The sequence below is a fragment of the Callospermophilus lateralis genome, chromosome 1 (genome assembly GCF_048772815.1).
Source record: "Callospermophilus lateralis isolate mCalLat2 chromosome 1, mCalLat2.hap1, whole genome shotgun sequence".
Lineage (NCBI taxonomy): Eukaryota > Metazoa > Chordata > Mammalia > Rodentia > Sciuridae > Callospermophilus > Callospermophilus lateralis.
Window position 1 is genome coordinate 191,860,573 of NC_135305.1, and position 17,363 is coordinate 191,877,935.

Genomic DNA, 17,363 nt, shown 5'->3' on the forward strand with positions numbered 1-17,363 from the left:
AATCCACCTAGAAACATCTGACAGAGAAACTGGTCTGTTTGCTGTTGGGATTCTTCTGCTTCAGAGGGGGAGAGAAGGTACACCAGAGAGTGATGAAGACCCACCACAGCCATAGAACCACTTCCTGAGAATTAATCAAAATTTAATGCAGAGTAACACAGGACAACAGTACAACAATCTCAACTGTTATTCAAATGCCTGGAAAGCAAGTTGTAAGCTTAGAACAAGTAACCCCATCAGGAACAATACAACACATTTATACAGTTTTGAAGGTGAGAAAACATCATTCATATGTGAGACTTGGTGTAACAAGTACCTTAGGTTCTCGGACCCTGGGGACAACAAAACATCCAAAGTAAAAATATGTCCAAGCTGCTTAACCTTCAACCATTGTCTTGAGTATTAAACCCAGGCCACCTCTGGCCCCTTGCAGTGGTGTCTTTTCTTCCTCATTCTCAATGTATATACTTGCTCCCTGGGACCCTAGCAGCTTTGCTGCTTCTACTCTCTCATAGGCTAAGTGTAGAGGAGTGTTACCCTCCGTGTCTTGGATGTCTGTGGATGCTCTGTAGTACAGAAGGCTATGAATCATCTTCAGGTTACCCTTGGCTGCTTCCTGGTGCATTGCTGTAGCCTCATAATGAGCATCTGGATTAGGCCCACCTTCTAGGAACACGGCAGCAATCTCATGCCTGTTTTTGGAAGCAGCACAATGTAGGGGGAATATAGCCATTTTGATTGATGGCATTTACATGCGCGCCTTTTCCCAGGAGAGCTTTTACGATTTCATCCCGGCCAGCAGAAGCTGCAATATTTAGAGGAGACCGGCCTGCATCATCTTTATCATTTACTGGCACTCCAAGATGCAGCAAGAACTCAACAATTTCAGTATGTCCTGCTGAAATCAGAAATAGTCAGGGCATAAAATTTGGTCCACTAAAATACATCAGTATAATATACCAGTCCAGTAAAATATACCAGTGCAATGCGGTTCTGCTATCCTGGCCAGTTCTAGTAGCCAGTGATTTGTAGGACAGGATGCGCTCCTTGAACTCCTCTAGCTTCTCACTGTAGGCCAGCTTGCAGACCAACCAGTTAGACACACACACCTATGTGTCACTTTTCCAGGATCTCCAGGAAGAGCAAGCAACTCCCACCTCATATCCCAGGCTCTAGAAGCTGTTTTTAAGAAGTGTACTTTGTTTTTAGTTTAGTTTAGTTCCCCCCCCCCCACACACACACCCCTGCAGGCAGAAATGTAGTTCAAATTCTTGTTACTCCAGAAGTCCTGCTTTTAACTTGCCCCCACCCCCAGCCAGGGGTTCATTATATTGCCCAGGCTTGTCACAGCTGGTGAAGAGCTCAAGTGATCCTCCTGTCTCAGCCTCTTCAGTAGTTAAGACTAGAGGTGCCTACCAAGCACCTGGCTTTTGCTTTTAACATTTTTGAGATTCATTTAAAATCTTATCATGGACATAGATCAATGGTCGAAAGCTAGTTATCCATAGCCAAATCTTCCTCACAAGTGTGTTTTTTGGTTATTTAATTTGTTCAAGTAATTTTCCAGGACGGAAAAGTTAAGGGAAATTTCTAGCTATTGTTGAAACATCTCCTTTGGTGATAGCTTAAAAAAAAAAAAAAAAAAAAAAATCTGCGGAGTATTCAGGAAGTTAACATTCAGAAATCAAAGCAGTGGAGGGTGTTGGTTAGGCTGGATTTCTTCCTGATTGTGTGACACCCACCTCCCTCCTTATATTCTCCATCCTGCCCAGTGCTTAGGGACTGCCCTCCATGACATCAACAGATTTCCCAGCCCTTTAAATTCTCACTGGATTCAGCCAAACGGGGCATGGGTAGGGAAATCAGAGGGTGGGAGGAGAGGCCCAACTCCTTGCAGGTTTATCAGAAGTTGGCTAAGTTCTTCCTAAGAATGCAGCTTTTGTCAATTGGCCTCACCCATGCTGCCCTCTTTTTGGAATCCAGTGACCCTTCCCCAGTGCAAGGTAGTTAGGAATCAGAGAAACCAAATGGAATACTTCCTAGACCCTACTGTCCTAAGCCACAGTCTCCTACAGCAACCTTACTTCCTGGTTACCAGGCTAAAAATGTGACACATACTATTTTTTCCCTAAAACTCCAGGGGAAGGAGGACATTTCAGGACTTGAAAATACTTGTCTTTTCCCAATGGATTTCTTTTTGCTGAGGGGGAAAGAAGAATGAGAGGGTGTTATTTTGAGACATCCGCCTCTGGATTAAAATGCAACTGTATTCCTGGTGATACTCTTCTGTTTACATTCTGTGTTTAGAAAGAGTGTTTCATCAATATCTTTAAGGTCTCCTCCTGCAGTGTAGTCTGTTTACACAATCTGTTTTGACAGTTCTCAGCAGAAAGATCTCTAAAGGAAATATTAGGTACCACTTTATCATTTTATTCTAATTATATGCTGCATTCTGTGATCTCAGCTCAATGATGCTCAACTCTAGAACACAAAAATACACTCCCACATACAAAATGCATATATATATATATATATATATATATATATATATATATACACACACACACATCTTTGCATACTAACTCATGCTTCTCTGTGTTTTTCTACAACAGCCAAATAGTTTCTACCTGCAGTCTTCTAAATATTTAGTCGTGAGCACAGGTAATTTGGTTAATTAGATCAACAATTAGAACAACAATTTTTTTTTGTTGTTGTTTTTTAGCAGAGGATCTAGAATCTTGGAAGAAAATGTATCAAAGAATTTTCTTAGATTTTGGATTTATAAGATAAAGACAAAACTTGCCTGCTAAGATTAAGAAAATCAGCATATACGTTGTATGCTACCCCAGAGCTGAGTATAGGTCAGAGTGCATGGTGAAGCAGATGCTACTATATTACAGGCTTATACTTTAGGAAAAAAAAAGATGTTTAGATCCATCATTTAGATCTCAAATATTACTCAACACCTGGAAAACAACACAAATAATGAAAACTATATTTTAGAACTTAATGTTTCATTTAAATCTCAAATATTACTCAATGCCTGGACAACAACACAAATAATGAACACTATATTTTAGAACTTAATATTTCTATAAGTAAATATTTTACAGGTCTCTGAAAATTTCATGTCTGCTGTATAAGGTCCAACCCATGGTATATGGCAGAGCTAATAGGTTCTCATGGGGTTTTGCAAACCAGATAACCACTGTGGCACTGGTTATCTGGTGTCATATCCTGCCTCTCTGTAGTGGGGTGGGCAGAACTGGAGAAGTCTCTAAGGTGCTTCCCAGATCTCCAATTCAGTGACTGGGCAATGCTGACTGGTTTGGGAACTGAGTAAGAAGTTTTCTTCAATAGAAGGCTCTGCTCTTATGGCATTAATATCAGGACATTTCAAGAAATGCAGCAAACATTCTGATTTTCTGGTGGTCTGGGGAATAGGCTTTAGAGGCTACAATTTGGTGTTAGAGATGGGGAATGGGTCAGACTCTAAGCAATGGAAACTGCAGGTTACAATCTAACCTTCCTGCTGGGTGTGGTGGTGCACACCTGTAATCCCAGCAGCTCTGGAGGCTGAGGCAGGAGGATCACAAGTTCAAAGCCAGCCTCAGACACTTAGCAAGGCCCTAAGCAACTCAGTGAGACCCTGTCTCTAAATAAAATACAAAAAGGGCTTGGATGTGACTCGGTAGTTGAGTGCTCCTGAATTCAACCACTAGTTCCTGAATTCAACCACTAGTATGTATAAATAAATAAATAAATAAATAAATAAATATTTTTTAAAAAACTACCCTTCTTATTATTAGAATCACAACAATAATCTCAGTCATTAATTACATCCCAGATCCAGAAGCTCTGGGCTCTCAATTGTGGGCAGTAACTTGGATTTTTCTCTCTTAGATTCCTCCTCAAACTCTTCCCTCATTCCAAACCAAGTGGGAGAAAATCACCTCTTTCTTACATTTAAAGGAATTCGGGGATTGATAATTTGCCCTGGGAGTTGAAAAGCAAATAGATACCTTTTTTATTACTTTGTCATGCTCTGGTTTAATGTGATTCCCTAGCAATTCTGAGACTATCTGACTGTTTCAATAAATGTATAAATTTTAACAATTAATTGTACTTTGTCCATTTTATCATTGAGTTTCCAATGTCTCCAAGTTCCCCAGAGGGTCCTGGCTCTCTTCCTGTGATAATAAAGAAAGAACAGAAATCTTGGATTTTGGTTCACTCTGTTTAGATGTCATATTACCCATTATATATATTAATAATATATATTACCCATTATATATATGATTATATATATATAATTGACTAAATATATGCATAACTTTAATGAACCAGCAGACCCCAAGCCATATATATATTGGGTAATAATAGCTGTAGTAAAATTTGCCTCATGAGTCCCTTAATGAAATAATGGATCTAAGTTAACAATCATCAATGGACAATGACATGTCCCAAAGAGAGACAACTGACCATCACGAGTGTCCTGGTGGAATATTTATCACCTGTGAAATATTATTATTAAAAAACAGAATCAGATCAAATCGAGCCTTCCTATCCAAATACCACTTCATTGGGAAAACAAAGGCCAGAGGATCATGTTAAGACCATAGGAATGCAATCAAAAAAATCCAGTACCTGTAAAACTAGACAGAACAAATGCTTAGATTGTTTTCAATAAATTGCAAGGGAAAAAACCCAAAAGAGAAAAGTTGGTGGGGCATGGTCCTCTAGAGTAAGAGAATTAAATGACACATAACCATGAGTGAGACTTGTATAGAAGTAGATTAAGACACACTTTAAGAAACAAAAAGAACACCATCAACAACTTTTTGAGACAATCAGAGAAACACATCTGGATATTTCATGGTATTAAAAATTATTGCTGCTTCTATACGTGTGATAATGTTTTGTCAATTATATATATTTTAAAAAGAGGCCTTAAGGGTTGGGGCTGTGGCTCAGAGGTAGAGTGCTCACCTACCATGCTGAGGCACTGGGTTCTATCCCCAGCACCACATAAAAATAAAGATATTGTGTCCACCTATAACTAAAAAATAAATATTTGAAAGAAGAGAGGCCTTAAGGCTGTGTATAGAAATTATTGTGGGTCAGATGACAGGAGTTCTGGGATTTGTGATGAATGAGGATGGGAATTATAAGACCAAAAAGGAGATTATAAGTTGATAGTTATTGTAGCTGGGAGATATATGGGGTGGGGTGTTCCACTGCTCTCTACTTTTACATATAATCTGATATTTTTCAAAATTATTTTAATTAATTTTTTTCCTTTGCTAAAGCATCTAATAATAGTGTAAGATGTGAATCTTACAATAAAATGGGGAGGGGCGTGGGGAGAATGGAGGAACTTTGGGCAAAGGGGAGAAGAGGTGGGAGGAAGATGGAATGGTGGCAGGAAAGATGGTGGAATGAGATGAACATCATTACCCTAGGTGCATGTATAACTGTACCAATGGTATAGCTCTACATTGTGATGTACATCGTATACAACCAGAGAAATGAAAAGTTGTGCTCCATTTTTGTACAATGAATCGAAATGCATTCTGCTGTCATGCATAACCAATTAGAACAAATGAAAAAAAATTAGTGGTTAATAATACCTGCTAATATAGCTCAACAGTTTAGAAAGGAGTTAGTTTTATAATCTCATTTCTTTCTCCGCTCTACTTGCCTATGTAGGTTCTGCTCTCGAAAGTCCGGGCTCCTTTCCCTACACTTAAAAGCTTTTAAAGGGGGGAAAGAAAGGATAGGAGTGGGACCGAGAGAAGACGTGTGCCCCGCGTCCCCTCTCCCCCAGCCCCCGCCAGTTGACAAAAGCAGCGACCTGCGTGATAAATGTAGAAAAAAACCACCCTTATTCGGCTGGGAAGAGCTTTACTCCCACTGGCCACCAGATGGCGAAGGCTGTCCGCGGCTTAGAGGAAAGCCGCGTTTGCAGCCCTGCTGGGACCTGGAGGGAAAGGGCAAGGTGCAGGGTGCTCTTTCTCGCTAATTGGAAAAGCTGGGTCGAAGTTACTGTGAGAGTTCTGCTGCCTCCACAAGGACTTACAGATGAAGGCTTGGGACTTTTTAAGAAAATAGGAGGAGGGTTTAAGGTGTGTGTGTGGGGTGGTGGTGGTGGTGGTGGTGGTGGTGGTGGTGGGGTGCTGCCTAAAATAAGCAGTGACCCGCACTCCAGCTGCAGTCAGAGATGCATTTGACGCGGGGGCACCTTGGGGACCACTGCTGAGGTTGTGTTCAGTGTTTGGCACAGCTAAATCTTTCCCCTGGAAAATTCCATACGCGTCCTTGGTAGAGGCAGAGGTATCTGTGTCGCCAAGTTTACTTCTAAACCTAATAAGAAGAAATTCGGTGGCCAAGATCAGAGTCCTGTCGTCTAAAGAATGAAAAAAAATAATAATAATAAAATAAAAAGAGAATTGCCTATCAGCGTGAGTCCCTGGCCTCTACCCCCCAGCACCGCTAAATTGATTAATTAATTAATTGATTAGGTAATACATGAAGCGGGGGGAGAAAAGAAGAGAAAGGGTGCTTATACTTCAAGCTGCTGACAATCGCTCAGTTTGTGCGCTCTGGGAGGAAATACAACCCACGTGGGTAGCGCCGGAAGCCCTGCAGACCCCCAGGGGTGCACTGGGCCCTGGCCTCTGCAGGTGGCAAGAGAGAATCTGACCCCCCCCCCCCCGACAAAGATAGGCGCAGGGGTGGATTCCTTGGGTTGGAGTAGCCTTAAACTGGATTTGCGGGGCTAGCGTATTTGAAAGTCTAATCACCAGAATGATAGGTGAGGGTATTGATAGGGGGGATGGGTATTTCATAGAGGGGGACTCACAGGGACTCACCAACACGTTTTTACATATTGCTCTTACCAGGAAGCCCCGGGTGATCTCGGAGTCTACACAGGATGAAAGCTTGGAGTCGGCCAGCACCGGCCGGGAAACACCCTGGCGCGAGCCGGGGAGGGGAGTGGCGCAGCGTCCAGGCGAGTAGGAAAAGAATGATTTTAAAATTTTGTCCCCACTGGCGGCTGAATGTTGATAAAAACCATCAGCATATGGGAATATTTTTTTTTTCCTTTTTATTCCGGAGGGTTTCCGCAACCCTTGCAGCGATTAAAAATAAAATCGCATCCCTCCTCCTCCTCCTTCCCCCACGTTTGATTGGGAGAGATGGGGGGCGGGGAGGGAGAGAGACTGTAGAGGGTAAAGAAGACAGTGGGTCTGCCTTCAGCCCGGTTTAAAGCTTATTCGAAGGTTGTCTAGAAAGGAAGGAAACTAGGGCCAACAGCAGATTCGGAGCCTCTAAACTCCACCGATGGGTTGGGAGATATGTTGCTGGGCTAAGCCGGCTCCTAACCCGGGCCCAAACACAGGCTGTAAATACAAACGACGAGCTAGCCTGCAGTTTCTCCACCTGCCCAATTCTTTTGATTCTTCCCTCCTTTCCCAGGTTTTCTTCCAGGCGTTGGCGGCCCCTCACCCACCCCCAGGACAGCCACTCAATAACTCAGCAACTCTTGGCTTCTGCACGAAGGAGGCATCCTGAAACCACCCGGAGCGAACCGGAGCAGCAGCAGCGTATGGGTGGGAGGACGGTGCCTGCCCCGAAGAATCCCCCCAAACCAGGAAAAATAATATTAACAATTCCAGGGATTATGCATGGGTTGCTTCCCCCGCTTTTTTTCCCTTTTTACCCCAAACGAAAAAAAAAAATTGGCGTGTAAAGGATACGTGTGGAAAAAAAACGGTAAATAAAACTATTTCCAACTCTGAGTTGGGTCTTCTTTACACCGCCTTCCCCCTCTTTCGTCGGAGTTTGTTTTTGTTTGGGGCAAGAGTAGAAGCGAACCCCACGGAACCAGCAGACCCCCAAGCCAGCGTCTCAGCCCAGCGCAGGGAAAGCAGCCTGCACCCGGCGCAAATGAGGGGACCCTGGTAGAGCTTGTAAACAAATCGGGCGCCGAGCCCTTGATCTTTATTTAAATAGAGTCTTGTTTATCGGTGTCATCCTAGGAGGATTAATTAGATACATCTCTTCACAATTTGGTGTCTGACACTCCATCTTAGGAATGCCTTATCACAAGGTGTTAATTGGGGCCACTCAGCCACTTACGTTTCTATTAAACACTGTGAGGGACTTTTCACAAGTACCAGGTTCTTTTTACTGTATGGTGCAAAAATATACAGGACTTGAAATAGACTAGGGCTCGAGTCTGCTTTATCCCGAATGTGATTAGCGTTTTCGGGCTTTCTAGAGGGCAGAAACACAAGAGCACCGTTTTGAAATTCCATCGCATCTCCGCAGACGCTAGGCTTGAGCGCGGGTGTAAGGCGTGGGGGGGGAGGTTGCTGGCCAGGTTAGGCGGGCTATGCATGCTCCACTCCCTGAGTCCAGATCTGGCATCCATAATAAACAAATATTAAAAAGCATATCGTCAAAGCGTTCTCCCTCGGTTTCCCGGTGAGATTCGGGGCGGCTTTGCGCAAGAGTTTTGAGCGGACACCGTAAGCGACGCAGAGCTGGAGTTTGAGCCCCTCATGTCATTGGTGGTGGAAGAGCTCGGGCCCCGGAAGGATGAAGGGGATGGGAGCACACGGACAGTCCAGGTACAAGCTCCCGACGGCCTTAATTGGGCGCTGAAGGATAGGAGGTCCTTGCTGATTGCTCGCCTCCCAGCAGCTAATCCTCTTAGCAGCTGCATTTCCGCGCGGCGCAGTTAGCAGAATGACCCTCCCAGCCAGACCTTTACCCCGGGGTGAGAAGGGGGCTGGAAAGATTTGCAAACTGGGCTTGAAGCCGTCTGCCGATAAGCCTGGCGGGACGTCTGTCGGGAGGGACAAAGGGCCCTCGTACCACTCCTTGGTTTAACTCAGGGTTAAACCGCGCCCTGCGTTCAGCCAAGGGATGGGGTGTTCTTAGTTCTCCCAGGGACTGTGAGCCAACCAAATGGAACTAGGCGGGCGGTGAACCGCGGCCCACACACAATTTTGCAGAGCGGGTGTGATGGGGACAACTGCAATGCCCGTTTGTGAGTGCTGCACCCGCCCCCAGTCCGCGCCGCAGCCCCAGAGTCCCTAGCCAAGTTTGGCTGAACGCAAAGGATGTTGGCCAGCAGCTATAGTGGTGTGTAGCCAGCAAGTCTCCGTTCAGAAAAAGCCCTGATTGGGAGCGATAGGTGGGAGCAAAAGCTAGGCGGTAGGCAGCCCAAGCACCCCACTGTGCCACAGAGACCCGGCAGGCGGCCCAAGCACCCCACTGTGCCACAGAGACCCGGAACTCGTAGGCGCTAAAAGGGCGGTGGGGGGTTCCCAGAGAGCCTACGCTGATCCAGGAATTGGTGGCCTCAAATAAGCCTCCGAAGAGGCTCAGAACTGAGTGACTAAGGGCCAGGGGAGGAGGTTTTTCGAGGTTTAGATTAAGTCTGAAGTGGGCAGTCTTGCATCTCGGTGGCAAACATTCCCTTCCCACCCTCAACTAATACCCATTGTCCAGACTTCCCAGTGGGACAAAGAAATAGATCCATTAATCTTAAAGGGGAAAAGAAGATAAAACAAAAGCATCCCCACCCCACCCCCTCATGACTACAGTGTCCAGTTAAAATATTGTAGAGCCAGTTTGTGGAGGGGACTGGTGAGGCAGGGCTCACACTAGAAAAAGAGTGCAGGAAGGAGAAAAATGAGATTTTTAAAGCAAAGAATAAGACCCACAGTACAGAAGAAACAGCTATGCCTGTTCCCTAGTTGAACCACATTTATTAAAAATGACTAAGACTGTACATAAAAATCCAAGATCTCTAAAAAGCCTATAGGAGCTGTGGCATTAGATTGTAGTTTCTTCACATTACCAAGGTGGGGAGTGGGGGATGGCGGAGGAAGAGGATGAAATAGGACTTTTCCTTAAACAGGTTTCAAGTTAGTACAGAGTAGCTGAGTACATTCTGAACTATCTAAAAAGTACATAGAATATTCCCAAAGATCATGGGAATGATGAAACTCTTCCCTTGCCCCTGAAGCCATTAGGTGACTTGCGAATTCTTTTACAAAGCCAAAGCACCAATTTTACATGATCTCAGACACCTATGTAGCCTATTTGTACAATATATTCCACATTATTCTACAGTGTATCTAAACACACACAACTGTACATTTTAAAATTCTTTTTTTTTTTTTTTTTTTTCCTTTTTTGGCGGCTCCCTCCCTTACCCCACCACACAATACAGGCCTAGCAAGTCTCAAGAGAGGCAATCCTGGACAAGGGCAAAAATGGCTTGTTCCAAAGGCCTGGGAGGAATCAGAGTCAGATAAAACCAGCAGTTTCACAAAAGTTTTTCTTGACTCCCAGGCCTAACATCTTTTGCCCCTGGCACAAGGTTAACACCGAAGGTCCCCAATTGAAGTTTAAGGCCCGGTCCTTCTCTTCCAGAAGCTAAACACCTTAACATTCTAGGCTTCTATTTGCGTAAAGACTTACAAATAGAAATAAGAAAGAAAGGTTTTAACCCATTTGATAGTGCTGGGCACTCACTCTTCTCGGCCTGCTTCTCTGCATGTTTAGTGTCTCCAATAAATAAATCCAGAACCTTGAATTACCTTCAACTTTTAAAACACTTTTAAAGTCCTCCATTACCTGTATTTTACAAAGGGGAAAAATGCTAGGTTTGTTTCAGTTACCTGCAGCAATCAAAAAGCTTTGGCACCTTCTTATAGAGAATTGCACAAAACGGGATGCATCAAGGTGGAAGGCAAACGTCTTTTTGGCAACCTAGGCAAAGAAGACAACAAAAAACACCAAGTCCATCTGCCAAAAATTAGCTAATGTTTACGAAGTGAAAATAACTTTTAGGGAGTTGTATAAAAAGCATAATACCCCCCCATGCCTTTTGAGGTGTCTTTACTGTACTCTTCAGCATTAATGTCTTCACACTTTATGGAGGGAGAATTGTCATTACTGGAGGTGCTAGGAGACAGCCGCCTTCGCTTACAAGCACTGGTGTATACCCCTGAATCATTGGAATCTAGAGACTTGATGGAAGGAGGTGTTTCTATCCAAGAAGAGCCAATTTCTTCTTTGACTTTCTCCTTGGAGAGCTGATCTTCAGAGAATACAGGAGGGCTGGTTCTGGAGGCCCACGGTAGTCCAGCTGCCATCTTCCTCTGGTAAGAGCCTCGACCTCCCCACCCTGCCATTGCAGGGAAGGTTGGGTCAGGGTAATACCCCAGGGCATGGGATGTCTGGAGGGGCAAGGATTTAATACCATATGGGAGCAAGGTACTGGAAGTATATTCAGATTCATAGGAACCGATGTCTAGTTTGTTGGTCCCAGGTTGCTGGACAGGCGTGACAAGCCATCGCTGGGGAGGGTTGGCCACCTCTTCGCTCTGTTGGGGTGAAAGGAGGCCGTTGGTCTGTGGCACGGTTCTCTCGCCATTATAATATCGGGCTTGAGGTAAAGTGTTGACAAAGGGCTCCGGGAAGAAGGACTGAACGCCGTACCGACCTCCAGGGACAATCTGGTGGGATCTAGGAGAATCCGTGGGAGATGGAGTTAACCTGTCATTTTCTGAAGCGGTGTACATGCTACAATATAAAGAGAAACACTTAAAAAAAACCCCTAATATTGTTCCCAAACAAACCACCTCCCAGAAGTGAAAGGGGCTTAGGGGCAGTCAGTCCTCTTTACTGAGAATGCTGGTGTTTTAGACAATTTAGGAAGGAGGCAGGAGATGCCCTGGCCAATTTTAGTTGCATTCTTGGCTCATGGAGAAAATTTTCCACCATTAAAAAAAAAAAAAAGTTTCCCTCCAGGCATTAGATACTTGAACTATAGAAAATATGCCTTTGCAAGGCCTCAAACACGAAGAACTCAGAGCCATCTCCCTTTTCAAGGAGATGGAATGAACGCTGCCGGTGGTGTTAGAAGACAGCGACTTTTAAATGGCAGGACTTGCTTTTTTATGTTGTGAAAAATATATTTTCCTAGTTCCAGGCTTTTCTTATGTCAAAAAGAGGGTAGCCAGGTGTGGTGGTGCATGCCTGTAATCTGAGTGGCTCAGGAGGCTGATCGCAAGTTCAAAGTCAGCCTTAGCAATGGTGAGGCGCTTAACAACTCAGTGAGACCCTGTCTCTAAATAAAATACAAAATAAGGTGGGGATGTTGCTCAGTGGTTGAATGCCTCTGAGTTCAATCCCCAGCATTTAAAAAAAAAAAAAAAAAAAAAAAAAAGGTGGAGGGGGGAGTAATAATACCTGCTTCTATGAGGATAAAAATCTTGAAACAAATGAAAAGGTAAGTTACGTAAGTAATGCAAATTCTTAAAATAACTGCTCAGATGTTAAAAAACAAAAAGGTGCTTCATGTTTAAGACCTTAATATTTCTTTAGAAATGAAAACTCTTCTGTGCAAATTCTAAAACAAAATTACTTAAGGCTGAAAATACACAAAGATAAAAATCCCCCCAAAGAAAGCCCTCCCTAGAGTATGTCCCCAGCAATGTCATGATGTGTGTCCTGTTCAAAGGAAGCCAGGAAAATATGAATCAAGCTGCACTTACGAATCATAGTTGTCCCTGAAGCCTTTTGCAAAGGGGTTATGATCAATCTTTAGTTGAGTAATCTAGATAGGGGAGAAAAATAGTCACTGAGTGCTTTATCACACTGGATAAGCATTAGAGATTCTTGGGAAGTTTAGGGCACTCACATCAGTGTTTTGATATGCAGTCACTGCAATGAACTGTGTTTCTGAGAAGGTAAAGGTTTGGGTCTTCGAGGGCTCATTCAAGTCCTCCACACCATCCTCTGTCACTTCCACAATGTGCAGTCGTGGTTGGTATTTGTGTAAAGACTGTAAGACTATCATCTGGAAATGTTACAAAAAAAAAAAAAAGAAAAAAAGAAAGAGTTGCCGAATCTAAAAAGTCTCTTAAAGCATCAAAAGTAGATTTTAACAAATTATTTACCTTCAGATGGGACTCCTATTTGCTCCAACAACTTTCTTTATTTTATTGACGTGTTTAAGATCTTATCATTGCCACTTTTGAAAAATTTAAAACATAGCACACCTGTAATCTCAGTGGCTCAGGAGGCTGAGGCAGGAGGATGGCAAGTTCAAAGCCAACCTCAGCAAAAGCAAGGTGCTAAGCAACTCAGTGAGACCCTGTCTCTAAATAAAATACAATATAGGTAGGGGATGTGGCTCAGTGGTCAAGTGCCCCTGAGTTCAAGCTCCAGTACCCACCCCACCCCACCCCCAAAAAAACAAATAATGTAGCTACTATGTGTTTGATAAACACTCTTTTCCTCTTGGTTTCCTAAATCCCCCTAAATATTTCTGTTACTAATAGTCAATACACTGTTATTTAAATCCATTAAGAAAAAGAAAATAAGAAAGTTTTTTTTTTAAAAAAAATCAGAAGTATGTGAGCAAACAGTTCACAACTGCAAATATTCTAAACACAGTGAAAAGTATGGACTCTTATTAGAAAAGAGACCAATAGCCAGAAGACACCCCCTCCTCCTCTGTCACTCTACCTGGGTGTTGTTGTTATTTGCTCCTTTGTTATTGGTGAGTTTTAATTTCCCAAAGGAAATTTCCTGTCTCATCCAGTGGGAGCCAGTATTAGGAGACTCTGGGTGAACATACATTTTGTTTCCTAAGAGAAAATGAAACAAAACACAAAACCCAGGCATATAAGGATGTTTGCAAATGAGACTAGGGAAGAGAGGTCTGTTAGCTATGGGCAAAATATAAGAGCTGGACTTGCAGCACAAGTTTCCCAGAGGCAGAAGCTTAGGAAACCAGTAGGAGAATTCCATTGATACCCCTCCCAGGACCCCTTGGACCAGGCACTCAATGGTATATCAAAACTTAAAAAACTTGCAACAGAGGATGAACTTAAATGTTATCTTGGGCCTTCTAAAGCTGGAAATGCAATATATAATGACAGGTGGTTGGATTTTTATGGTTAAACTTAACCTTGGCTTTCTCCAGTTAAGGTTAGAATGCCAGGAGTGCTTCCCTCCCAGAAGCCTCAGACTATTGGTTTCCCTCACATAGGGACTGGGGATGGGGTGAGGCCACAGTTAAAGGTACTATGTATCCATATAATGGAAGGTAAGAAATAGGACTTAGCCGTTCTCCACTCTTTCGAAATAACCAACCCAAGGAAAGAAACTCAAATTAACACCTCTAGGCCCCAGACTGGGGAGGAGTGGGGGGAGGGGAACAGTGCTAGATTTAAATGTGAGGTGTCCAGAGGCAAAGGTTTCGATTTCTCCCCAGCAAAGGCTTGCTCTCTCCTCACCCTGCATGTTATTGTCGGCTTTGCCGCAGGTCACCCACTTGCCCCCCTGGAAGCGCCAGTGGTTTGGGTCCGCCAGAACCACCTCTACGAACACGTTGTAGTGGGCAGTGGGATTGAGTCCGTTTATGTTGAAGCTCAAGAAAGGAAACATGCGCCTGTGCAAAGGAACAGAACCAGGATAAACAATTTAAATCGGAAGTCCCCACACGCCCCCCGGTTCCCCAGACACCTGGGATAGGGTCAGAGGAGGTACTTAGAAGTCTGCCATGAGCAGAAAACTGGTGAAGTGTCCTGAAACTATGAAAACATTTTTGAACTGACAACTCCCGAAACATCTATCTTCCGAAATACAATTCCCCCAACATCAGTATTTTCCTAATTCATGGGCTTTTGATACCTCTTTCTGATTCAAGCTCTCAACTCCTTCAGGTGCTTATTAATTTTCCTCTCAGAATTTTAAAAATCATTACATTACAATGTGCAAGGTGCCAAAAGACATCAACTTGTGTGTGTGTGTGTGTGTGTGTGTGTAGACACACAGGTACACACACAGAGATAGAGATAGAGAGCGCGCATAAGAGTGCTCTTTTTAGGCTACAAGTTCCCTTTGAGTGTCCCTCTTCCGCCCACTCCTCATTTCCTCCAGAAGTAACCACAGTTAACAGCTGGGTGTGTGTCAGAACTTCTTGCATTCCGAACCCGATCCACATTTGGTTCTAGGGCCTGCCTTTAACCACCTACCCCACCCAAACTGGCCTTCCCAGGTTGCGCCCTAGCCCTCACCCAGATCTCCCAGAGGCGCCCCGTGGAGACCCTGGCGCCTAAAACTGCAGGAACCCATCTACTGCGCGCCGGGGCCGCAGCGGGCTTTTGCATTTCCCCCCCACACCACCACCACCCGGCTTCTTGCCCTTAGGCAAGAACCTGCATACTGAAGCCGGAGAATCCCGTGAATCCAGCTCTGTGGGCAAGCCTAAATTTCCATTTCCGCCTCCTCCTTGTCAGTTCAGGTGAGGATGACGAGTGAGGGGAGGGAAGAGTGCAGCACATTAGCGCTCTACACGAGCAGCCCGTGTGCGGAGAGGGTCACCGCATTGTAGATGCGATGTCTCCCAAACCGCGAGAGGAAAAACAATCCGAGAACAGCGAACGGCCAGTGGGCACAGCTCCCTCATCCCACCCGCCTTCCCCAGGACCACACACTCTCACTTTATCCCCGCACCCTGGGCCCCTCCGCGCTACGCTCACCTGCCCTGTTTCGTAATGATCATCTCAGTTTGGTGACGATGGAATTTAAGCCACAGAGGCCGGTTGCACAGGTAGACGTGGGCGCGGAAGCCGGAACCGGGAACCCCCAGGGCCCCCAATCCTCCGCAAGAGGCGGCCGCTGCTGCTCCAGGGTACGGCCCGTAGAGCGGGGCCCCCTGGCTATACTGATAGGCACCTGGGCCGCCGCCCCCGCCGCCGCTGCTGCCTGCACCACTGCCCGCGCCGGCTCCAGGACCGAATTGTGCCCTCCCAGGTGGGCACACAGCTGCGGGGAATCCACCGGGGGGCAGCATGGAGCCATAGGGGTAACGCGCGCCGTTGGGAGCCGGATAAACAGATCCATGAGGCGCCCCGGCCGCTGCCTGGTACGGGAAGAGAGAGCAGGGCGCAGCCAGCTCAGAGCCTTGAGGCCCGGGAGACTGAAGATAGTAGCGCTCCGAGCTCAGGCTGTCCATGGAGTAGCGCGCGGTGGCTGCGGCAGCAGCGGCGGCGGCGGCGGCGGCGGCAGCGGCAGAAGGCAGCTCCTCCTCTCCGCAGGGGGAGCCCTTGCGGCCGTCCGGGGGTCCTGGCTTGGTCACTGTAGAGGCGCTGGCAAAGGTGTCCCCGGCGTCGGCGTCACTGAGCATGGCCACGGGGGCCCCCGCGCTGGCGTCAGTTTCCCCGTTCCCCGCCTCGCACGAGAGGCTGCTGGAGAACTTCTTGGGTGCTTTGTCTAAGTCCAGCCTCTGGGGCGAGGGGGCAGCCCCAGGAAGGTGGCTGGTGCTCCCTCCGCCGCCGCCTCGCGCACTCTCCAACGGGTAGAAGTGCGCACTGGGTAGGTTCACAGAGCTCACCAAGAGCTGCTCGCCTAACTGCATGCTTTGCAAAGCGCAGACGGCAGCTGGCTGCTTCCTCTCCTCCCGTGGCCTTATTATAAAGGCAGGATGGGGGAGCCAGCGCCCTCTTCCGAAGGGAAGGTAACTTCCCCTTCCTCCCGCGCCCGGGCTACCCACCTGCGGACTCCTAGCCCGCTACAAAGCGCACCGATGCACCATGAATCCAGCGTCCTTTCCGCGAGGAAAGCTCACTGAACTTTTTTGGCAGATGGTGGAAAATGACCGACAAGCACCCTCCTTTTCCTTCCCTGTCCCTCTTGCCTCTCAGGACCCTCACTAAATCCCGGGAAGAAGAGGACTTAGATCTTTGTTCCCATCCACCCACCAGCCCGCGCCTTTCTGCGCTCTGCCTGTTGCCAAATCGTGGGTCTAGTTGACCACTTAGAAACTTGCAGACGGTCACTGGCTGCTTTATATATGTGCGGCCAGGGAGGGGCTTCGCAGCCCCACAGCCCGGGGTCCCTCCTATTGGCTGATGGAGGTGACACTAATTCAATTAGGCATTTACTAATTGGATCAAGTCTCCCAAGACTTGCTTTTCCTTTAGCCTGTTTTTTTTTTTTTTTTTTTTCTTTTTTAAGACTGTCCCGCTGTGAGAATCTATCGGAGTGTCCACATTTCCCCAGAGTTTAGGGGAACCGGATTTGAGGTCTCCGTAATGGGGGCCATCCATGGCACAGAGTCTCTTCCTCGTGCTCTTGGATGGTAATGCGGAGCAGGTATTAGAGGCCAGAGGGAGAAAGTTTCTGCAAGCCGACTGCAGGAATGCGCCGGTCCCCAAGGGTGCAGACCTGGGGCGCGTTGGAGAGAGAGACTCACGCGAAGTCTCTCCTCGTCAGAAACTGTAACTTCAAGTTTCTTCTTCTGACGGAGGACTCCCTGGCCTTCC

The 17,363-nt window shown here is 46.0% G+C and overlaps 1 protein-coding gene and 1 pseudogene across 2 annotated transcripts; both read right to left on the reverse strand.

Moving 5' to 3' along the window:
- Window positions 1-376: 376 nt before the first annotated feature.
- On the reverse strand, window positions 377-8,321 carry LOC143399601 (uncharacterized; annotated as a pseudogene).
- A 2,547-nt stretch (window positions 8,322-10,868) lies between these two features.
- Window positions 10,869-16,456, reverse strand: Eomes (eomesodermin). 2 transcript variants are annotated; one of them, XM_076868690.1, is made up of 6 exons: window positions 15,579-16,456; window positions 14,331-14,485; window positions 13,558-13,679; window positions 12,728-12,886; window positions 12,582-12,643; window positions 10,869-11,550 (listed from the first exon to the last, which is right to left on the reverse strand). In XM_076868690.1, the coding sequence occupies exons 1-6, from the start codon at window positions 16,454-16,456 to the stop codon at window positions 10,869-10,871; spliced, it is 2,058 nt and encodes a 685-aa protein (XP_076724805.1). The 2 variants fall into 2 exon arrangements, with proteins under 2 accessions (XP_076724805.1, XP_076724798.1); XM_076868683.1 differs by having other exon boundaries at window positions 10,869-11,607.
- Window positions 16,457-17,363: the final 907 nt, after the last annotated feature.